Genomic DNA, 23,973 nt, shown 5'->3' on the forward strand with positions numbered 1-23,973 from the left:
GGAAACATGTTCCTGGCTCAGTGCAAGGTCCCTTGGGATGAGGTTCTCCGTGGAGTCCCTGGGAGTGGCCACAAAATTCCACCAGGGCAGGCTGGAGTCACTCCCCATCCCTGGAACTGTCCAAGGCCAGCTTGGAGCACCCTGGGCTAGTGGAAGGTGGGATGAGAGGATTTTGGGGTCCCTTCCAATCCAAACATTCCCCAATTCCATGATTAATGTGGGAAAGGTCTCTCCCACCTCAGCCCCCCCTGCCCTGAGGAATCCAACACCCAAGCACCAGGTCCCAAACTCTCCAGCTCCTCATTTCCTCCCTTTGTCCCCTTTGTCTGAGAGGCTCCAGTGACAGAGCATTTGATTGTTTGTTTGCTTTTATTGTTCCAGAGGGCCGAGTGTCGACAGGCTCCACAATTCCAGCACCCAGAAGTGCTAACAGGACATGTTTGCACTCTGGGTTTTATTTTGTATTTTTTTTTTGGAGGCTCTGGGGAACATCCAGGCACTTTAAAGTCCTCCCCATCCCTCCTGGATGGAGAGTGATGGTTCTGGAGCCTGAGCAGCCAAAGGGGAGAGGGATCTGTGGGGTTTTAATGGGATTGAACCACAAAAGGCTGGGGGGGTTTAAAGCAACACTAAGACCAGTTTAAACCCACCAAGGCAGGAAAAGTCAGAGTTGAGGCTCTAAATCTGCTCTGAGCTCCTGCGTTTGTGTTTCCTGCCCTCTTCCCATCCCTTTTCCACAGAGCACAGCTTGGATTTCCAGCCTGAACTTTGGAGGATCCCTCCTTTGTGAGTCAGGCAGTTAACACTGATTTAAAAACAAATAAACCACTCCATGTGCCCTTCTCCAACACTGCTGGGATTTGGGCACTGAAAAAAAAAAGAAAAAAAAAAAAAAAAGAAAAAAGTGCCCTGAGCCTGACAAGGAAGAAACAGAGTGGTTTGGCCAAGCCTCTGGAATGTCCCTCCTGGAGGATCCCTGCTGGCTCCCCATCCCACAGTCCATGGCTGAGCACAGGGAGAAGGGCTGGAGGGAGGAAAAATGGATTTACAGATCCTCCCTGCTGGGTCTCCAGCGTGGAACAGCGCTGGGAATTCCAGGCAGGGTGGGCAGTGCCAGGGGACACCTGGAGGAACAGGTTTTCCAGTTGGTTTTCCAGGGAAAAATCTCATTTTGATGTCCCTGCCTGTCACACGTGAACACCAAGGGTCAGGTGATACTGGAGCAGGAAATAAAACCAAAAACGGCCCCTCACTGAGCACCTGGGGTTTGGGTTTGATGGTTTTGGGTTTCCCTCCATCTTCTTTCTGTTTCTCCACCTCTCCCAAGTGTTTTTAGGGCAGAGAGGGATGGATGGAGGCAGTGCTTTAATGGGGAATGGTCCCTTCTCCCAGTAACAAGCAACAGGAAAAGAGGAAATGCCTCAAGTTGTCAGGCTGGGAATTTGGGGAAATTCCTTCCAGGAAAGGATTGTCCAGCCCTTTAACTCCATAAATCTGCAACTTCACAGATTTTCACAGGTAAATCAATTCCAATTACGGATCCAGGCATTTCTGCAGAGAGAAATCCAAGGAACAGGTGGTTCCTTTGTGTTCACGAAATGACTGATGAGTGACCTTGGAGAGGACACCAGGAATTAATTGCAGCTTTGCTTTGGCTTCCTCAGGCAACCTGGCATAGAGGAAAGCCAGGATCATTTGTGTTTCTGGAACTGGAGAGGTGGGACAGAGGATGAGGGTGATAATATTAATATTAATCATTACAATAATAACAACTTCTGGGAAGCTGATGTGGTTATGGATGCCTGGAGAAGCCTCCATGGCACTCAGGGGTGTCAGGAAACAAAATATCCTTTAATTAGCAGTAATTAGCTCAGCTGGAAGCCAGGCACCTGCCCTTGCTGCTCTCCTTTATCTCTTCAGACTCTTCAGGGCTTCGTGTTTGCACAAGAAGCAGCAAAGGGAGCACAGCTCGATGGCCTGTGGGCACCACCCTAATGAAGGTGATTAATAACACTGGATAAATGATCCAGGAGATATCAGCCAGTGCAAGGAGCTTGGAGAGCAGCCACAGGGGTAATTAAGAGCCTGGAGATAAGATCTGAACAGCAAAATCCTGGATTTAAGGGTAATAATACAACCAGCTCCAACCTCTCCTTGCTGGGAAATGGGGAATTAGGGCTGACACTGGAACCTGTGTCTTCACACCTCTGTTTCCTTGAGGTGTTTGCCAGGAAAGATTCAGGGAATTCTGGAATTCAGCATTTCCCCTGGCACGTTTGGGAGCTGCAGGCAGGGAGCCAGGGCTGGAAAAGGGATTTGGATCACTGGGCTGGACAGGGCAGTGGGCAGAGGCCACAGAAAAAGTGGTTGAGGAATTAAAGGGTTGTTATAAGCAAGGACAGGATCCACAGGAGTAAAGGAGGCAGGAAAACAGGGAGAAGGGAAGAGGTTGATGACCTTGGAGGTGTTTCTCCACCTGAGTGATTCTGTGCTGATTATAAAGTAAAAAAGATGCAAAATGCAAATGTTTGTTGTCTTTCCAGGGCAAAAAATGTCCCCTGAGGGTGAGCAGAAACCCAAAAGTACAACCTGGCTTCCCAAAACCATGGAATCATGGAATGGGTTGGGGACCAGGGGGATCATCCAGTCCCAACCCTCTGGGATGGGCAGGGACACCTCCCCTGTCCCAGGGGATCCCAGCCCCATGTCCAGCCTGGTCTGGGACAATTCCAGGGATCCAGGGGCAGCCACTGGACAAACCCCAGTGCTCAGATCCCCCTTTGGTGGAGCAGAGGGAGGGAATTCCAGGATCTGGCTGAGCTTTGAGGCTGAGGCTGGGCAGAGCAGTGGGGGAGGGAGAGCTGGAGCCAAGGAACAATTTGGAGATGAGCAACAGGGCTGAAAGGAGCTGCAAACCCCTGTGAGTCACCTTTTCATCTCTGCCCTCCTGCATCCAGTGACTAAGGCAGCAACAAAGGGAAAGAGACAAGCAGGGACAGGAGGGAGGCTCAGAACTCCCCATCCCCTCTCAGTGTGGCTCTCAGCCTCTGCTCAATCTCCCAGCAAAAACCAGCTGGGAAGGATCAGCCAAACCAGTTTGCTGAGCAGGATGGCTCTGGGCTCACCCAAAGTCTTGTTTGTGCTCTGCTCCCCAAATGTCTGCTGGGTTTGCAGGGCTGGGGAGACACGTTCAACTGGAAAATACTGAAATAAGTTTAAAACAAAAAAAAAAAAAACCCAACCCAGAGCTCCCTGCCTGGTGGGGATGAACCTTCAGGGCACCCTGGAGGGGGAGGGACTGGAGGGACTGGCTCCAGCTTCTCACCATGGAAATGTGACAGAGCTGAGAGGTGGCCAGAGCCACCAGCGTCACACCAAGGGGACACTGAGCCCAAATTTCCACAGGCTTCCCCTTGGAAAAAGCACATGGAAGCAGCAGGAGACAAGGCTACACCTCATGGGATGTCCTGAGTGGAAAGAGATGAGCCAAGATTGAGTCCAAGTCCTTCCCTGGCCCAGGACACCCCAAACCCTCACCCTGAGCAGCCCTGGGAGCGCTGCCCACCACCATTCCCTGGGAATGACACAATTCCCAGTGCCTGACACCAGGACACAGCTCCAGCCCTGCCAGAGCCTCTGGAGCAGCCAACAGCCAAGCCAGAGGGGCTCCAAACTCCTGATTTATCAGGTGGTGTTTGATAAGAAGCCAGGCTGGATGCCCACCCTCCCAGTCACCTCACTCCAAGGGAGCAGGTGGTTCCCTAAAACCAGGCACAGAGCCCAGGAATCCAGGAATTCTGGAATGTGAGGCTCAGGGATGAGCTCACACTGCAGCTTTGCTCCTCTGGTTCGTATTCTTAGATAAAAAGGTTATTTTATTTATTTTATTTTTAGATACAAAGGTGTAGGACTGAAGGGAACATCTGGTGACTGCACACGGTGCAGGAGGGAGAGGAAACCTGGCTGAGGTTATGGATGCTCCTGGATCCCTGGAAGAGTCCAAGGCCAGGGTGGAATTTGGGGTTTGGAGCAGCCTGGGCCAGTGGGGGTGTCCCTGTCCATGGGATGGGATTTAAGGTCTCTTCCCACCCAAACCATTCCATGATTCCATCACAGAGCAGGGAGTTGTGTTCCCAAGGGGATCATTCTTTTAAATAAAATTGTCTCTATCAGGGCTAATAGGAGAAAAAGGAACACATCAGAGGGATGTTCCCATTCCTGGCTGGGGGGATCCAGCAGGATCCCACAATAACCACAGCTGGATCCCAAAAAAGGAAAATGCACACAAAGCACTTCCCATGGCACGAGCAGCAGCAGAGTCATGGGTTGGGTTGGATGGGAACTCAAAATGACCCCATTGCCACCCCATCCATGGCAGGGACAATTCCCACTGTCCCAGGATATCCAGCCTGGCCTGGGACACTGCCAGGGATCCAGGGGCAGCCACAGCAAATCTGGGAATTCCAGCCCAGCCAGGAATTCCTTCCCAAAATCCCACCTAAGCCTGACCTTGCCTGTCCTGACCTCCCTGATGGGGCTTGAGGAGCTGATGGTGGAGCTCAAACCTGCCAAGTTTGCACAAAGCAAAGCAGGGGGAGGAGAGTGGAACCTCCCAGTGCCCCAGCCCAGCTGGGTTCCCACCTGCCTCACCCCAAACATCCCCCAGAGCCACGGATGGCACTTGGCAGGGGAAATCCAGCACCTGGGATTTGTAATTCACTGGACAGGAGAGGTGGGAGCAGGGAGCTCTAATCACTGACCACGTTCCCTCCCTGGAGCCCAGAGAGAAATTCCTCAAGTGCTGGAGACAGATTTTCCTTGGAAGGAGGCCACGAGTGCTGATCTGGCTTCTAGGAGAGATCAGGGACCTCCCAGAGCAGCACAAAACCTCCTCTGGCACCAACTTCCTCACAACAAACCCAGGAAAACCAAAAATTCAAACAGGGAGAACAGGGAATGATTCCACCTGCAGGCTTGGGAATGGCCTGAGAGCACCTGGAGATCCCCAGTGGTGCTTGGACATTCAGGGATGTTTGGTGAAGATCCAGACAAAATGATTATTTCAAATTTCAGCAAGGTCATTTATGGGGCTAAATTTATTTCAGGTTTCTAAAATACAACACTGAGTGTGCAAGAGCAATGTTTAAACTGGAAGGGGGAAAGCAAATATTCCTTCCTTGTAAAACCTTAAATATTTGAGTCTCACTCCTACAGAAGGACTTGAAATGGGAGCTGGTTTCCTTTCTGACTTCATTAAGGGTATTTATGGATTTTCAATTGTCCCAGAATAGGAAATCAAGGCCCATTTTACATTTCTGCCTGCTCAAAATAGTGATTTTGATTCTCTGGGCTTGACTCTTCCTCTTTTCCAGACAGGGAAAGAATTGCTCTCAATTTCCTTGGGCATGAGGGGAAAATCAGGATTTTGATGTGCTGAACTTGAGTCTGCTGCTCTGAACAAGGACAAACTGATGCCTCTAAACAGTGACATCCTTTTAGGGTTTATTTCCCACTACAAGGATCTGTACCAAGGCACAAACCAAGTCCCCACATTTTCCTATCACTTCATATTTTATTAATTTTGGTCACTCCCTTAATCATCCCTCATTACTGAGAACATTTTCTCGGATTTACAAATGTTCTGCAACAACTCCTACTGAAATATGCTGGGAAGGGAAATCTCTTTAATTTCCCTACTTTGGTGAATTTTTGCCCAGACATTTAAATCAATATTGTGGTGATATTTCACAGAATCATGGAATGGTTTGAGTTGGAAGCTAAAATCTCATCCCACTCCAACCCTGGACATGGACAGGGACATCTCCCACTACCCCAGCCCCAGTGTCCAGCCTGGCCTTGGGCATTTCCAGGGATTTGCCACAGCAGTTCTGGGAATTCCAGCCCTGTCCCTCCCCACCCTTACAGAGAATTCCTCCCCAATATCCATTTCATCTTCTCTGTTCCACTTTAATTTCATGGTTTAAAAGAGAAAAAAATGCCAAGTCCAAAGAGAAAAACTTCAAGGCAAGTTGAAGAACAATCAAAGACCTTCACCCATGGCCTTCCCACCCCTCCCTGCTCCCAGCTGGAGCTGCAGTCCAGCAAGAAGTGCTGGAGGTGTGGTGGCCACAGAGCAGCCACCATGGCTGGATGGAGTCTGGTGACACCTGAGCCACCAGCTCAGGCCATGGACAGAGCAGGGAGTGGGACCTGCCTCACCTTTCACTGCTGGACAAGCCAGGGCCGGGTCAGCTCCTCTCCGTTATTTGTACAACACCTTGTTTTCCCTCTCATCAATCACCATCCAAGAGATCCAGGATTTCAGACCTTGTATCTCCCCTATCTCCTTGTGCATTCCCAGAATGCTGGGATGGTTTGGGAGGGAAGGAATCTCAAAGATCATCCAGTGCCACCCCTGCCTTGGGCAGGGACCTCCCACTGCCCCAAGCTGCTCCAACCCTTGTCCAACCCAGCCCTGAGATTCAGAGATTCTGCTGGTTTTAACTGCAACAACAAACCTGGGGAGCACCTCCTGAAGCAAAGATGAAATCTCGGTGTCCAAAGACACCCACAGGCAGGGGAGGAAGGACTGAGGAGGCTCCTGCTCCTCTTCCTCCTCTTCCTCACCCCAGCCGGGTCCCTCCGGCCGCACTCATGAACCACCCAAACATTTCACTGGCTCGACCTCACCCAGCCGTTTTCAGGAATTCCATCCCTCCAAAATCCCCATCCTCCCTTTCCCAAACCCCCACATTCACAGCCTGGAGCTTGGACAAGGCCCAAGGCCTCCACATCTCCTCTCAGCCAGGAGCGCCGAGCGCCGCCGTCACTGAAGTGCCAAGCAGCTAATGAAGATAAAAGCAGCCTGGAGATAGCACACACCTCTCCCATGGAGCTGCTGGGACCACTCTGCAAAAAAATCTGGCAGTTCCTGGCGGGCCCGGGCCCGGGAAGCAGCGTCCTGATGTTATTAAAGTTAAGGCCAGTGTCATGGGATGACAGATGGCTCCCCGCACATCAATTGGATTCTGAGGAGTTCTCAAACCCTGGCGGGTTGAAAGCGGCTCCAGCACGAATCAGAGGCAGGGGCAAGATCATCGATACAAGGGATTATGCAGATTTCAGAAATACCCTCGGCACCCGAAAGTTTTCAGAATGCAAACGACGTCAACCCCGCGAACAAGAGGCACTGCATCATGATGGCAGCAGGGACAAAGCCAGGGGGGTTTAACAGACAAAAAAAGATTGTTTTAATAGGAGAGAAGCATCAGTCATTGAGTCTTACTTCATTCAGACTTTCTCTCCAACCCATCCATCTTCAGTGCCAAGAGATGACAGGACCACCTCACTTCTCCCCCGGCCTAGAGTATCAATAATGCCCATTTCTCCCCAAAACAAATGACTCCCCAGAATGGCCCTTTTCCCAAAATTGGCTGCCAAGCCCCACAAAGGCCTCAGTACCTGCTACGGTCAACTTGGCTGCAACGGGGTGGCCACGGACGGGTGGAGCCTTCCCCAAGCATCTTCCCCAAGAGCCACTTTGTCATTCCTGGGCTGAGGAAGAGGGGACGGGGCGGGGGGGGCGGCCGAGCCAGAGAGGGACACGGAGAGGGACACAGAGAGGGACACAGAGAGGGACACAGAGAGGGACACAGAGAGGGACACAGGCGGGCACGGACACAGGGGAATGCAAATTCCTCCGTGGGCATTCTCTGGGAACAAAGGTCCCCGGGGCGGGCGGGCTCTGCATCACTGCTCTCTCTGTTCCCAGCACCTGCTCGGCCTCGCCGCGGTCCCTCCGCGCCAGCGGCGGCACAATGGCCCCGTTGGCCAGGGTCAGGCCTGGCTTTCTTCCTCCAGCCCTTTTCACCTCCACCACCATCTCCTGGGCGAGGAGGTGGCTTCGAGGGACGAGACAAGGAGGAGGAGGAGGGGGAAATATAGGTCTCTGGCGTAAATCACTGACGCCGTTTCCCCTCCTCTCCCTTCCCTTAAGACCTGATGGTCTTCAGTCACACATCTTAAAAGCAAAACAAAAAACAAAAACACAAAGACTTACTTGTCTCAAGTCGATGAAGGCCAACTGCAGCGTGTCCCCTTGGAACCCAGGCACTGGGCCGGATCTGGCAAACTCTGTGGGAAAGAAAAGAGGATAAAAAGCGCCTTTAACTAACCATGGACAGGGAGATTGGCAGACGGATGACAGGGAAGACAAGAGAGGCTGGGGGAGAGGAGGACCGCGCTTCTAAGGAGTCATGTCTCCCTCCCTTCAGCGTCTTTGTTCGCCCTTCAAAATTCGTGTCATCAAAACACCATTAATTCCACCGTCCTGACAGCAAGGAAACTGTACTAATTCGACCTGAAATTTATTCCCATGGGCCGCACTGGGCTTCAGAGTATTTGTTTTGTGAACGGACAAACAACTCGCCCAGGAGAAAGGGGGGGATGGGGGTGGAAAAGTTTTTCCTCTCAACACAATAAAATCTTCAGCTGTGAAACTCTTTTCAGTTCCGAAAGCTATTTATATTTTAGGGCGCTGAAGGAATTTTCTAATTTCACGCCTGTCACCAGGCTCCATGAGCATTCATCAAAAAAATATGCCTGGCCTCGTCATTAATTATCAGGCAGCAGATTATTTGCATGATCTGGTGATGGCGCCTCTTGGTCAGCCCAAACGGGGAGGACCGCGGCCGTTGGGTGGCATTTTTATTTCTGGTGGATGAAGACATCTGACAACTGAATAACCTTGGCTCCGAAAGCGAAGAGAATATTTCCAAGGCCACATTTATCTCCTTCCAGGCTAATCTGGCCAAAAATTCCATACTTGGGTTGTTCATTTTTCTCCTAATCCATTCTCTAAACCAAATCTAAAACCGCTGAGGGGGCTTGAATGGATCCATGTTAGAGGATCTTGGTTCTTCCATGGCATTTAGCAGCTTTTCCTTGGGAATGCTCACGACGCCTGCACGCATCCGAGGGCGTCTTTTTGAGGTTGGTTCTGCCCAACTTCACTTCATTTTCACCCTCAGCAGTTACAGCTTCATCTCCGCTCTCCTCTCGGCACCGAGGGGACCTGGTTTGTGAGGCCACAGCTCAAAGGCTCCAGGTTGAGTTGTGTGGCCCCTGCAGGCACTGGAGGAGCTGGAGGAATTAAATGTTTCCTTGGGATGAAGCCAGGTGTGATGGCAAAAAGGGAGAAAGGAGGGAATATACACACCAACAGAGATTTTTCAGTTAATGGCCCATTTATCCCAGTTTTCACCCTACAGGAACCTTCCAACAGCTCCCAAAGCCCCACAGGGGTGAGGATCAGGGATGGGTGGGCAGTGTGGAAGGAGGGTTTTGCCTTTTGTCCCCATGACTAATCAGAGCCATCAAAGCCATCCCATGTCAGGTGGTCTTTGCCTGGAACACTCGTCCTCCCAAAAGTTTTCCTATTTCCAAGCCAACGCCACAAAACCGGGAACATCAATCATCACACTCCCGTTTCCAAAGCTCTCCCAGAGCAGCCCAATCACAGAGCAGCCCCTTGGCTCTCACAAGAAGAGATTAATGAGTGGAGCACCAGGATTCAGTCCTGTCCCTCATTTCGGGCAAGTAAAGCAGGGTTATTAATCAGCCCCCTTGCTCCACCTTCCATTAAAACCTTGGGATGGAGAACATCCTTCAAGCCAGACACAGGCACCTCCAGGGGCACAGGGGACCCTTCCCAGGCTCTGCTTTTTAATATTCTCAGATGCCAGAAGAGCTTTGAGATTGAAACCATCGCTCATCTTTGCGGCGATCACTCGAGCGACAGCGGCTGCAGGACAGGAGCAAACACGGCTGGGAAATCATTGCTTTTGTCTGAAGTTACCACTCAAAAGGAGTAATAAAAAAACAATAAAATGAGAAATTGTGGATGTGACCGTTCATATTTCGATTTTGGGTAGAAAATGCACAAACCAAAGTCAGCGGGAACCAACCATGGTCGCGCCTTTGGGGTTTTTGGACTGGGATGAGCAGGAGGAAGTTCTCCCCTCTCTCCTGGGAGGTTCCCAGATTTGCTGTGGCTGCCCCTGGATCCCTGGCAGTGTCCCAGGCCAGGCTGGACATCAGGGCTTGGATCCACCTGGGGCAGTGGAAGGTGTCCCAGCCATGGCACTGGGTGATCTTTAAGGTCCCTCCCACCCAAACCATTCCACGATTCCTTGAGATCGGAGCTGCTCTGATCCCACTGACCAACCCCGCAGAATTCCGGATGCAGAGCCCAGAGTGACTTCACATGTTTCCCTCAAAACCTGTTTTAATTAATCCTAACTGCAAAAGCATTTTAATGTAGGTTTGCTATAAAATTTGACTGCAGCCAGCAGGGAGGGAGGATCAACCCAAACCCTCTGACTCTGATCTGCAAGGGATAAATCATCTTTACACACCCCCTCTACACCCCACTGTCCCATCTGGAACAATTATCCCAAAAGCCACATCAATCCTAAAACACTTGGGAGAAGCAAACCTGAGAAACTAAAGATGTTTAGGGTGAGAAATGGTGCTTGAGCACCTTCTCAAGGGGTGGAACTCCCCTGGGTGGCTCAGGAGATGTCCCTGGGGTGAGGAACCCAACTATGATGTCCTACCCTGCAACGATGGGGTCACCTCATGTTCCTGATTACAGCTGGAGAAATCCTGGAAAAGAAACCCTGGAAGGACTGCGAGGAAAGCGAGTTTCTATTTTGGATCAAGGGCCTCGCAGCTGTTCAGCATCTATTTAGGAGTTGGGAAATTGAGGATCCTCCCCAAAGCATGAACTTCAAATCCTCATGAGAAAATGCCTGTGATTGTGAATGTTCTCACAGGGCTGGTGAATTTATCACCACTGTCAGCTGCTTGTGAGCAACCCAAGGCAGATTTCATCCCAAGGCAGATTTCATCCTAAAACAGCTTTTATCCCAAGACAGACTTTATCCCAAAAGAGATTCCATCCCACGACAGATTTCATTCCAAGAGAGATTTCATCCCAAGACAGCTTTTATCCCAAGACAGATTCCATCCCAAGACACAGCTGCTCCTTAGCAGTTCACCTTTACCAGTCTCTGCCCATTGTCTCTTCCCACGGTTCCCTGCCCATGGAGGGGTTGGGACTGGATGGTTTTTAAGGTCCATTCCATCCCAAACTGGATGGCTTTTAATGTCTTTTCCATCCCAAACCAATCAGTGATTCCTGAGGAATCTACTGGAGGAAGGCTGGGAGAGTTATGGGGTGACACTGCCCTTCAAAACTTAGGATGGTCACACATTGAGCCAACCCTGATTTAAGCTGCCATTTTCACCAAAATACTGAATTAACAACGCTCTGGAACCTTCTAGAGAAAGGTGACCCTGCCCATGGCTGGAACAAGATGGTCTTTAAGGTCCCTTCCATCCCAAGCCAACCTGTGGCTCTTAAGGAAGCTACTGGATGAGGTTGGGAGAGTTTCAAAACTTGGGATGGTCACACCTTAACTGAACAGCAATTCTCATCAAAAGATTCACCAACACTGAATTAACAAAGCTCTGGAACCTTCTAGCACAAGGTGTCCCTGCCCATGGCTGAAACGAGATTGTCTTTAATGTCCCTTCCAACCCAAATTTTACAATTTTGGGATTCTATGATTGACATCCAAGAAGGGAAACGGCATCCGAGCTGATATTCTCTGTGTCCCAGAAGAAAAGGTACAGGAGCTGATATTCCTTGTTTTCCAGAAGAAATTATGTAGGAGCAGGTATTTTTTCTGTTCCAGAAGAAATAATGTAGGAACTGGTATTTTTTGTGTCCAAGGAGAAACTATGTAGGAACTGATATTCTTTGTGTTCCAGAAGAAATTACGTAGGAGCTGATTTTTTTTTGTCCGAGGAGAAATGATGTAGGAGCCGACATTTTTCATATCCCAGAAGAAAGGAGAGCAGGAATTCGGCCCAGACACTTGGAAAAGCTGCAGCAGCCCCGGGCTGGAGGAATGAATGCAATGCTTCCCCCCTGGGCTGCTGCAGAAGGAGCTGCACCTCCTGCAATGGCAGGTCACACTTTACATACCAATGCCACCAGCTCATTCTGAAGGAGGAATGAACAAAGTCTCGCAGCAAAAAAGGAGAAACAAAGACCAGAGCTGAGCTTTAGAGGAGAGACACAGCCAGTTCTTCTTGGGTTTAATCTCTTCAAGCAGATTTCAGGATAATTTTCTCGGAACAGCCGAGGGCAGTGTTGGCCTCGGCGCTGTCGGGTTCGTTTGTTGTACCCTCTCCACCACCGAGGCAAGTGGCAAACACAGCAGGCAAACCTACAGAGCAGCCCCTTGAGCAGAAAATCACCGGAGAATAGAGCGGATCAGTATGCGGCCGTTTGTACAAAGCATTTAGCCAGGCTAAAGGTTTGAGGGGTTTGTGTTCAGGCCAAAAAAGTAATGTCTTTGCAAGGTCTACAGGCTTGGGCCACCCAGGGCAGGTCACAGGGGGACTCCAACCTCCCTTCCAAAACATTTCACTGATGAAAGAATCAAGGAACAGGAACCGTTAAGCCCTTTACAATGCACAAAGAATAAAGAGTTCAAAGGCACGGCAGAAAAGAGACATCCACTGTAAATTAATTAATTACAGCCAACGGGGGGATCTCTCTGCGCACGCGGGGACAGGGCCTGGCACGGACTGAGCAGCAGGAATGGACCCAGACGGAGACTTCATCCCTCAAAAACATCATCTGAGGGCAAGGTTTCCTCTGAAGTGCACGGGATTCGTGATAGCAGCTCTGGGACGGAGGCTGGAGAGCTCCCAGGGAAGGGAACGTGGACTAATCTGCAGGGATAAGATCTGGGGAATGGGGCATCTCAGGAGTCCTCAAGGAAGGATGGAGATCTTGAAATCATGTTCCTTGGATAAAGCCTTGGAATAGCCAAGTGATACATCCTAGAAAAGCCCAGTGATGGGATCTCCTTGGATAAAGCCTTGGAAAAGCCAAGTGATGGGAACTCCTCAGATAAAGCCTTGGAAAAGCCAAATGATAAATCCTAGAAATGCCCAGTGATGGGATTTCCTTGGATAAAGCCTTGTAAGGCTGCCCTAGAAAAGCCAAGTGATGAAATTTCCTTGGATAAAGCCTTGGGAAAGCCAAGTGATGGGATCTCCTTGGATAAAGCCTTGGAAAAGCCAAGTGATAAATCCTAGAAAAGACAAGTGATGGGATTTCCTTGGATAAAGCCTTGGAAAAGCCAAGTGATGGGATTTCCTTGGATAAAGCCTTGGAAAAGCCAAGTGATAAGTCCTAGAAAAGCCAAGTGATGGGATCTCCTTGGATAAAGCCTTGGAAAAGCCTAATGATGGGATAAAGCCCTGGATAAAGCCTTGGAAGGCCATCCCAGAAAAGCCAAGTGATGGGATCTCCTGTTCCATATCCACAGGAACAAAGTGTCACCTTGAGGACACTGAGGCTGAGGAACAAATCCAATCATGGACCCTGGAGAAACTCACAGGTGGGAAAAAGTGAGAAATGCTGGGTGGGAATTGTGGGAATTGAGGAGAGAGGAACAGGGAGAAGATCCCAATTCCCACGTTGAGCTTCTCCTCTCCCCCACCATTCCCACACAACCCTGCTCTGAAGCTGTTCCCCATTACAGCCAGAGCTCTCAAAGCTCGTTCCCATCTGGGAAATTTCAGAGAGATGTGGGAGGAGGGAGGAGTCACCCTGAACACTGAACTGGGTCGGATTAAAGGAAAGTTTCTCCCCTGATGGAACAAGGATGGGCCTGGAGTGCAGGGAAAGGAGTGGCCCAGTCACGGGAGCCCCCCAGCCCCAGGGGTTGACCATGAGATGTTTTCTGAGTTGAAGAACAGGAAACTCTTCAGAATGATGTTGGAGATGCTTCCCAAGAAATCTGGAACAGAATCCACAGGACGGGATTAAGAGTTGGGTCAAGGATGTGCAGGGGTTCCCCCACCTGAGCCAGGTGTGTCCTGGCAGGTGTGAAGCTCTCAGATCATTCAGCACCAACACAGAAAACATGAACTGTGCCCAATCCCGCCACCAGCTCAACAGGCTCTGGAATTTCCATCCCTGGAAGTGTCCAAGGCCAGGCTGGGGGATCCAGCTCGGCCTTCCAGGGATCCAGGGGCAGCCACAGCTTCTCTGGGCACCTGTGCCAGGGCCTGCCCACCCTCCCAGGCAGGAATTCCTCCCAAAATCCCACCCAGCCCTGCCCTCTGGCAGTGGGGAGCCATTCCCTGTGTCCTGTTCCTGTTCCCAGATCCCAAATCCCCCCAGTGTCCCCTCCTGGCAGGGAGTTGTGCAGAGCCACAAGGTCCCTGAGCCTCCTTTGCTCCAGCTGAGCCTTCCCAGCTCCTCAGGAATTCTCCATTCCTTTCCCATTTCCTCAGGGATTCTCCATTCCCTTCCCATTTCCCTCAGGAATTCTCCATTCCCTTTCCCATTTCCCTCAGGAATTCTCCAGCCCTTCCCATTTCCTCAGGGATTCTCCATTCCCTTCCCATTTCCTCAGGAATTCTCCAGCCCCTTCCCATTTCCCTCAGGAATTCTCCAGCCCCTTCCCAGCTCCTCAGGAATTCTCCATTCCCTTCCCATTTCCCTCAGGAATTCTCCAGCCCCTTTCCCATTTCCCTCAGGAATTCTCCAGCCCTTTCCCATTTCCCTCAGGAATTCTCCATTCCCTTCCCATTTCCCTCAGGAATTCTCCAGCCCCTTCCCAGCTCCTCAGGAATTCTCCATTCCCTTCCCATTTCCCTCAGGAATTCTCCAGCCCCTTTCCCATTTCCCTCAGGAATTCTCCAGCCCTTTCCCATTTCCCTCAGGAATTCTCCATTCCCTTCCCATTTCCCTCAGGAATTCTCCAGCCCCTTCCCAGCTCTGTTCCCTTCCTTGGAAACGCTTTTTGGGAGGGACCTGAGGCACATCAGAACATCAACGCCTGTGGGGTGCACATTCCTCTCCTGATCTGCTCTGCTTAAACATTCCCATCTCTCTGCTGCAACATTCCCACTTTTTCCCCAAAATTCAGGTTTTTCCTGCTGCAGGACAGACACCAGGTGGGGATATCCAAACTCCAGCACCACAAACTCCAATAATCCCTGGTGGATCACAGGTTGGAAGAACATCAAGGGAGAGGATGATTCCAACATCAAGGACCAAGTTCTCCCAAATCCCAGGATTTCCATGAGAGAAATTCCCACAAGCCACAGAAAGAGGTGGAGAATGGCTGTGCCAGGATCCATGTGGGCACATTTTGGGATTGGGAATTTGGGATGGAGAATTCCTTAAAGCCAGCAGAGACATCTGGGTGTGGGCCTGGCTGATCCCCAGGAGAGGGGCTGACTAAAAAAAAAAAGGGATTTCATGGTATTTGAAATACAGATTTTCAGGGTGTTTTTAATTTCCCATAAAGCTGCAGTGAAAAGCCTTTGGAGATGATGGAATTGCTCATTTTATGATCTCAGGGTTGTAAAAACTCCTCAGCCACTGCTGGAACCCGTTATGGAGATGGGAATCACTTCCCAGGGAGAGAACAGCCCCATTTCTTTGGGATTTTTGGGCTGTCACCTCCAAATCTGGGTTGTTACATTTGATTCCCACTACGTCTGAGGTAGAGGGGAGAGGGAAAAATTACGTATTTCTCAAATTATATATTTTTATATGGATTTATCTCTTCAAAAAGAGAGCAGGGCATGTAGGAATTCAAAAATCCCATTGCATTGTTGAATTTTGGATTATGGATATGATTTCTTGTCTCTTCTGGGAGATAAGAAACCCTCTGAGAAAAAATGCCTTTCCTGAAAAAAGCATCACCTCTTCTAAAAAGCTCTGAGATTTTTTTTTCCCTCTCCAGTGTTGGATTTTTTTGCTTCATGGAAGATCTGGCTCTTGGTGTGTGTTTAATTCTATGTTTGTCCTCAGTCCTACAACAGTTTCCTTTTGGGAAATTAATAAAAATGAATAAATTGTATTTTTTGTGCTCTGAGCACATCAAAAATGCTCAGATTTAAGGGAGGGGGAGATTGAAAGAGCAGGTGAGGGGTCCCATCACAATCTCATTTTTCTGCCAAGCACTATGGAATCTCAGAATCCAAGAATTCCAGGGTGGTTTAAATTTTAATATTTAAAAAATTTCCTTGATTTAAATATTTAAATATTTAAAATAATTAAAATTTAAATAATTTCCTTAATTCACCTCACCTCTCCTTTAACCAGATTATTTCTTCACTATTCACAAACAGAACCTTGATAACCTCCAGCATCAAAACTCTGCAGCCCCATTCCCTCATCATGGCAATCCAAACAGAGCTAAAATCCTAAAATTTTATGTGATAATGGGATTTTAATGTGATAAGTGCAAGATAAAACTGGATTGGGCAAATTTGGGGAATCTGGGGGGAGGAAGAGGATGGAAGCAGAGGCACAAATTGGGAGGATGTGGAGATTCACACCTGTGCTTTCAGCTAAGAAAAAAAAGATTAAAATATTTTTATAAGATATTCTAAAATCTTTTAAAATAACCAAAAAACCAAAATTTAAAATAACCAAAAACCCAACCTTGCAAACTGAAACTTATTTTCTGAATACACCACTTCCCTCTCGGAACTGGCTCATCTCAAAATTCAACCCTTGATGGATTTTTGTTCCAAAAAAAAAAAAACCCAAATTGAAGCAATTCCCAGGATCAGCAGAGCCACCAGATGTTTGCAGCCAAAAAAAAAAGGGAATTATCACAGGTAACTGTCTTGGTTTGAAGGATAGGTGTTTGCTAATAAAGGCAGAAGCTTTTGTTTTTTAAATGGAGAATGTAAACTTCCTTTTTCTAAATTATTATTATAATTTGCAAATGAAGTGTAAGTGTAAGTGTAAGTGTAAATTTAAATATAAATATAAATATAAATATAAATATAAATATAAATAATATAAATATAAATATAAATATTGATGTGAAATAGAAATAGAAATAGAGATAGATGATATAGATATAGATATATAGATTAGATATAGATATAGATGATATAGACACAGATACAGATATAGGTATAGATATAGATAAAATTAAATATAAAATAAATATTAAAATAAAAATAAATATAGAAAATATAAATATAAATATAAATATAAATATAAATATAAATATAAATATAAATATAAATATAAATATAAATATAAATATAAATATAAATATAAATATAAATATAAATATAATATAAATATTAATGTGAAATAGAAATAGAAATAGAAATAGAGATAGAGATAGAGATAGAAATAGAAATCGAGATAGAGATAGAGATAGAAATAGAAATCGAGATAGATGAGATATAGGTATAGATATAGGTATAGATATAGATATAGATATAGATATAGATATAGATATAGATATAGATATAGATATAGATATAGATAAAATAAAATTAAATATAAAATAAATGTAAATATAGATATAGATATTTATATTTATATTTATATTTATATTTATATTTATATTTATATTTATATTTATATTTATATTTATATTTATATTTATATTTATACAAATATAATTTTCATATAAATACCTTAAGTCTCACATAATTTCACATAATACACTAATACATTTTTTTGGTTTATACCCCGTACTAACTCTGATTAAAACCTCTTCTTTCTTTCCTCCTACCCGGTCACCAAACAACTCATTCCCCAAGCACGACCTGCCCTGCCTCCCTCAACCCCGAGGGCCTGGAGCCGTTTGGGGCAGGGTTGGGGCAGGTTTGGGGCAGGTTTGGGGCAGGGTTGGGGCAGGTCTGGGGCAGGTTTGGGGCAGGTCTGGGGCAGGTTTGGGGCAGGTTTGGGGCAGGTTTGGGGCAGGTTTGGGGCAGGGTTGGGGCAGGTCTGGGGCAGGTTTGGGGCAGGGTTGGGGCAGGTTTGGGGCAGGTTTGGGGCAGGGTTGGGGCAGGTTTGGGGCAGGGTTGGGGCAGGGTTGGGGCAGGTTTGGGGCAGGGTTGGGGCAGGGTTGGGGCAGGTTTGGGGCAGGTTTGGGGCAGGTCTGGGGCAGGTCTGGGGCAGGTTTGGGGCAGGGTTGGGGCAGGTCTGGGGCAGGTTTGGGGCAGGTTTGGGGCAGGTTTGGGGCAGGTTTGGGCAGGGTTGGGGCAGGGTTGGGGCAGGTTTGGGGCAGGGTTGGGGCAGGGTTGGGGCAGGTTTGGGGCAGGTTTGGGGCAGGTCTGGGGCAGGTCTGGGGCAGGTTTGGGGCAGGGTTGGGGCAGGTTTGGGGCAGGTTTGGGGCAGGTCTGGGGCAGGTTTGGGGCAGGTTTGGGGCAGGTCTGGGGCAGGGCAGGAGCTCCGGGGGCTGGCTGGGCTCTTACGTTCGCACTCCTCCACGTCCAGGTTGAACTGCTGCAGGGCGCCCAGCGTCAGCTGCCTCACCTCGGCCTCCAGCAGCAGCTGCAGCAGCGACGTGGACAGGTGCTTGCAGGCCGACATGCAGGCGGTCTGGGCCACCTTCCCCTGCAGGACAGACGGACACGGTCAGCGGGACAGGGGCAGGGGCAGCACCGAGCAGAGCCGGCTTTAATCTCAGCTTATGCACCGTTTCTAACAAGGTTCGTGATTATCTATTAAACATCACACTGACAAACTTGGCGTTCCTTGGTTAAATCCTGTCTTCATACAAATCTTGTAATGTTCAAAGCTCTGTTTGTTTTTGCCAAGGTACCTTGGTGATCAAACTGCAGATGCTGATTAAATCTGCAGTGCTGTCAGGCTGAGCTGCCACAGTCAGGGCCACTGGCACAGGCAGGCATCACTGGATTCTCCAGCTCTAGCCAACCTCCTTGGTAAATCCACCAGAGAACTCCTCCAGACCCCTTGGTAAATCCACCAGAGAATTTATTCAGCTCAGCCAAATCTCATTGGTAAATCCACCAGGGAACTCCTCCAGACCCCTTGGTAAATCCACCAGAAAACTTCTTCACCTCAGCTAAATCTCCTCAGTTAAAGCCACCAGAGAACTTCTCCAGCTCAACCCAACCTCCTCAGTTAAATCTATGAGAGAACTTCTCCAGCCTCCTCAGGTAAATCCACCACAGAGCTCCTCCAGACCCCTTGGTAAAGCCACTGGGAACTTCTCCAGCTCAGCCAAATCTCCTCAGTTGAAGCCACCAGAGAACTTCTCCAGTCCCTTCAGGTAAATCCACCAGGGAACTCCTCCAGACCCCTTGGTAAAGCCACCAGAAAACTTCTTCAGCTCAACCCAACTTCCCCAGGTAAATCCACCACAGAACTTCTCCAACCCTCTTGGTAATGCCACCAGTGAACTTCTCCAGTCCCTTCAGGTAAATCCACCAGGGAACGTCTCCAAACCAGCCCAACCTCCTTGGTGAAGCCATCACAGGACATCTCCAGCTCAACCCAAACCTTCTCTGCTACAGCCACCACAGAACTCCAGAGCAGCCAAATCTCCTCAGTTAAATCCACCAGAGAACTTCTCTGAGTCAGCCAAATCTCCAGAAAAAGCCACCAGAGAATTCCTTTAGACCAGCTCAGCCCCCTCAGTAAAAGCCACCAGCACAAAATTTTTCTAGACCAGCCCAAATTCCTCAGTAAGGTCATCAGAGAACTCCAGAGCAGCCCAAATTCCTCAGTTAATGCCACCACTGAACTTCTCCAACCCAACCTCCTTAATTAAATCCACCAGAACACTTCTCCAGCTCAGACAAATCTCCTCAGTTAATTCCAGCAGAGAACTTCTCCACTCAGGTAAATCCACCAGAGATCTTCTCCAGCCCAGCCAAAACTCCTCAGCTATAGCCACAGAGAATTTCTCCAGCTCAGCCAAACCTCCCCAGTTAAAGCCACCAGAGAATTTCTCCAGCTCAGTCAAACTTCCCCAGTTAAAGCCACCAGAGAATTTCTCCAGCTCAGTCAAACTTTCTCGGTTAAATCCATCAGAAAACTTCTCCAGCTCAGCCAAACCTCCTCAAGTAAATCCATCACAGAACTTCTCCAGCCCCACAGTAGAGCCACCAGGGAACTTCTCCAGCTCAACCCAGCTTTCTCAGTTAAAGTCACCAGAGAACTCCTTTAGACCAGCCCAAAACTCCTCAGTTAAATTCACCCGAAAACTTCTCCAGCCTCCTTGGTAAAGCCACCAGAGAGCTCCTCTACACCAGCTCAGCGCCCTCAGTAAAAGCCACCTGCACAAAACTTCTCCAGACCAGCTCAAATTCCTCAGTGAAGCCACCAGAGAATTTCTCCAGCCCAGCTCAGCCCCCTTTGTGTGTCCCATCCGTGACGGGGTCTCCCCACAGTGCTCAACATCCCAACCACCTTCTCCCAAGGGAATTCCCTCTGGAACTGCCCATGGCTGAGGGAAGGGTCAGACCTTGGGTGCAGCTGGGAGAGCTTTGGGGTGCTCAGAGTGTCCTAACACAGGCAACATCCCATGGATTATCAGGGAATCATGGAATGTTTGGGTGGGAGGGACCCTAAATCCCATCCCACGGGCAGGGACACCTCCCACCATCCCAGGGTGCTCCAACCCCAATGTCCAACCTGTCCTTGGACATTCCCAGCCACAGCCTGACCCTCTCTAGGGCAGCTGGGTCTGCAAGAGGAATTAAACCCCCAAAAATGCTGAAATCCCTTGGCACGAGGGCGGGATCTTCCCAAACCCTCGGGCTGATGGCGCAGGGAGCGATCCCGGCGCCACGAGGGAGGCCTGGGATCACGGTGCTGCCCTGAGAACAGCTCCAGCAGGAGATTATGTCCTCAAACACTCACAAAAGACTCTCAGCACGCTTTCCTGACACCAAGGCGTGGCCTAGCAGCTCTCACTGACTCTTTAAGCCCTGTTTAAACTGGGATTAAATCGCGATTTCAGCTCGGCGTCGCTGGTTTTGTTATCTCAGCACGGCAATTTTTGATGCCTGTGCTGGGAAAGGTTTGTTTTTTTTTTTTTTTCCCCAGTTCTGCAAAGTTGATTTGGATCTTCAGGCCACATCCATCTTCAGCAGGAGGGAGAAATGTTTGGTTTTTTTTTATTTAAAGAAGGAGCGTTGCAGGGCAGGGTGCTCCATCTCCCAGGAGCGTCCATCACTCACCTCCCAGCAAACACCTGCACCAAAATGAAGATGAAGCACGGCAAACATAAAGTTTAGCAGAGCTCTGGGGTTTTTTCCCTTTGCTTTTCATCATTAGTTTGTGCTTCTCTGACAGGCTGGGTTATTTAAGGCCCTGCCCGTGCCAATTCCTCAGCTCTGAGAGCCGCGGGAAGCGCGGCGCTGCCCCGCTGTGATTTTTCTTCATTACTTCCAACAGACACTCGAGTTTTTTGCTGTGGCCGAGGAGTTTTGACACAACCTGAGCTGGGAGGGACCCACAGATTGTGGATCCAAGTCCTGGCCCTGCACAGACACCCCAAAATCCCCCCCTGGGCATTCCAAACGCTCCTGGAGCTCTGTGGGGCTGTGCCCATCCCTGGGGAGCCTGGGCAGTGCCAGCACCCTCTGGGTGAGGAATCATTCCCTAAAATCCACCCTGAGCCTCCCAGCCCTTCCCTGGCCCTGTCACAGCTGCCCCTCAGGAGGAGAAAATCCCAGTGAGCCTCCCCTGAGCCTCCTGTGCTCCAGCTGGACATTCCAAGTGCCCTCAGCCCCTCCCTGTGCCACTGAGATGCCCCAGATGGAAGCAGAGGATGGGAAATGACCCTGGGACCCTGCTGAGCACAGGGGATGGGGCAGCTCCTGACCCCAGGAGAAAATCCCTGCAGTAGCTCAGGCTCCACATCAGCAGGAATTTCCAGAGGGTTGGAACCCTTGGAGAAGGGTGAATCCATGGAATGATTTGGGTTGGATCTTCAATCCCATCCTGTCAGAGTTACCCCAATCATGTTCAGGGACATCTCCCCCTGTCCCAGGTGGATCCAGCCTGGCCTTGGACATTCCCAGGGATCCAGGGCCAGCCACAGCAAATCTGGGAATTGCAGCCCAGGCAGGAATTCCTTCCCAAAATCCCAGCCCAATTCCAACCTGATCCAGCTGGAAATGTCCCTGCTCATTGCAGTGACATTTAGGGATCCCTTCCAACCCAAACTGTTCAATACAAAAATTCTGGGATTCCCAAGAAATCCAGGAAAAAAATCAGCCTGAAGAGGGAAACACAAACCCTAATCCCAAATCCTGGCTCGAATTCCTTTCAGCTCCTCCTCACTCCTCTCCAATATTGAACCCCAAGGATCTCCCAAGGCCACTTGAGCTTCCCTTCTCCAAGGGAACACCCCTCAAGGTGAACTTTATGAGTTTCCCACCTGCTCACCTCTCCAGCCTGTCCAGGTCCCACTGGATTCCCTCCTTTCCCACAAAGGAAAAACCCCAGGAAGGTTTTCTGTCCCTGCTGACCAAAACCTGCCCTGTTAGAGCCCGAGCAGGGCTCAGATCAGCAGCTGGAGGGTGACCCACACCTGCCCTGGGCACCAATTCCTGGCCAGGAGAGGGAGAATGAGAAGTGACACCACGAGTGGGTGAAAAAGAGCAAACAGCTGAGATGAAGTGTCACTTAATTAAGCCCCAAGTGAGGAAAATGGGCTGGGAAAAGCAATTTCATCATCAGGGCTTGGAGGCAGCACAGCTCTGGGAGGGTTTCCCGAGGGAAGGGCACTCCAGGATGTTCCTTGTGGGAATGCTCTCCCAGATTTATGGCAAAGGGCATCCAAACAAGCCCAGAAGCAGCTTCTGGCTCAGCCTTCCCTCTTTCAGCCTTTTCCACACAAGTTAGGCCAGGCCTAAAACCCTTTCAGGTGCAGATGTCCACTGTCCTCACTCTGAACCTGAATCTTCTCAGGCCAGCTGACAACACAACCTTCCATTTCCATTAACACCTAAAGTTCTTCCCTTTAGAAAACACTCAGTTTTTCCTTTCAAAGAACACACAGATGCCTCACAGCTTAAATCCAGCAATATCTGAAGAAAAGCAAAAGCATACAGAATTATTTCTTTCTGCTTCTTAAGCCCGAATCCCTTTTATTTTTTTCCCCTTATATTTATTATCAGAGAACTCAGAGATGCCACAGGAGCCTCAATCACGGTGTTGAATGTCAGCTCAGAGAACAGAAGGCACCACCAGGGATGAGCAGCAGCTCCAGCCCTGGGCACTGAGATTTAAAACCCTCCCGGAATTTATGGCTTTCACTCCTTATAAATAAGACCCAACTTAATCCTTTCCTGCGCTCCACGAGTCACAGCAGCTCCTTATAAAGTCAGCTGTGGCTCGAGAACATCAATTTCAGGCCATTTTCCTGGGAATGGAGGGGGAAATGTGCTGGATAAGCAGCTGCTGCTGACAGGAGACAAACGAGGTTTCAGCGCTAACAAGCTGCTGCTGCAGCGGGAGGTTGTTTGTGCTCCCTCCTGGAAGGGCAGCAATGGAGCACATCCTCCTGCCACACGTGCCCAGCTCGGCCCTCTGGAGGTTATTTGGGATGGAGTTGCACTTTGCAGTGTTGGGGTTTTGGTTTTTTTTGGGGGTTTTTGGGTGAGTTTTCCTGCAGCCGGATTTGGAGGATGTGTCTGCACAGCCCCAACCCTCACAAAATCATCACCCACCCCAGCCTTCCTGAAATCACTGCTTGCCCCAACCCTCACAAAATCATTACCCAGCAAAATCCTCCTAAATTCATCACCCTCCCCAACCCTCCTGAAATCATTACCCATCCAAAATCATAATATATGATAAACCCTCCCGAAATCATCACCCATTCCAGCCCTCCTGAAATCATTGTCCATCCCAACCCTCACAAAATCATCACACATCCAAAATCATAAAATGTGCTAAACCCTCACAAAGTCTCACCCACCCCAACCCTCCCAAAATATCCTCCACTCCAGCGCTCCTGAAATCATCACCCATCCCAACCCTCACAAATTCATTACCCACCCAAAATCATCACCCACACCAGCCCTCCCAGAATCATTATCCACACCAACCTGCCCAAAATCATTACTGACCCC

At 49.1% G+C, this 23,973-nt stretch overlaps 1 protein-coding gene across 1 annotated transcript in view; it reads right to left on the reverse strand.

Annotated features, from left to right (window-relative positions):
• The window catches only part of EXOC6B (exocyst complex component 6B), a 271,894-nt gene that overhangs the window by 63,999 nt on the left and 183,922 nt on the right, over positions 1-23,973 (reverse strand). Inside the window, exons 19-20 of the mRNA XM_056489697.1 lie at positions 18,334-18,475; positions 8,060-8,133 (exon numbers count right to left, since the gene is read on the reverse strand). Coding sequence (XP_056345672.1) covers positions 8,060-8,133; positions 18,334-18,475 — 216 coding nt within the window. The remainder of the gene's footprint in view (positions 1-8,059; positions 8,134-18,333; positions 18,476-23,973) is intronic.

The sequence above is a fragment of the Oenanthe melanoleuca genome, chromosome 4 (genome assembly GCF_029582105.1).
Source record: "Oenanthe melanoleuca isolate GR-GAL-2019-014 chromosome 4, OMel1.0, whole genome shotgun sequence".
Classification (NCBI taxonomy): Eukaryota; Metazoa; Chordata; class Aves; order Passeriformes; family Muscicapidae; genus Oenanthe; species Oenanthe melanoleuca.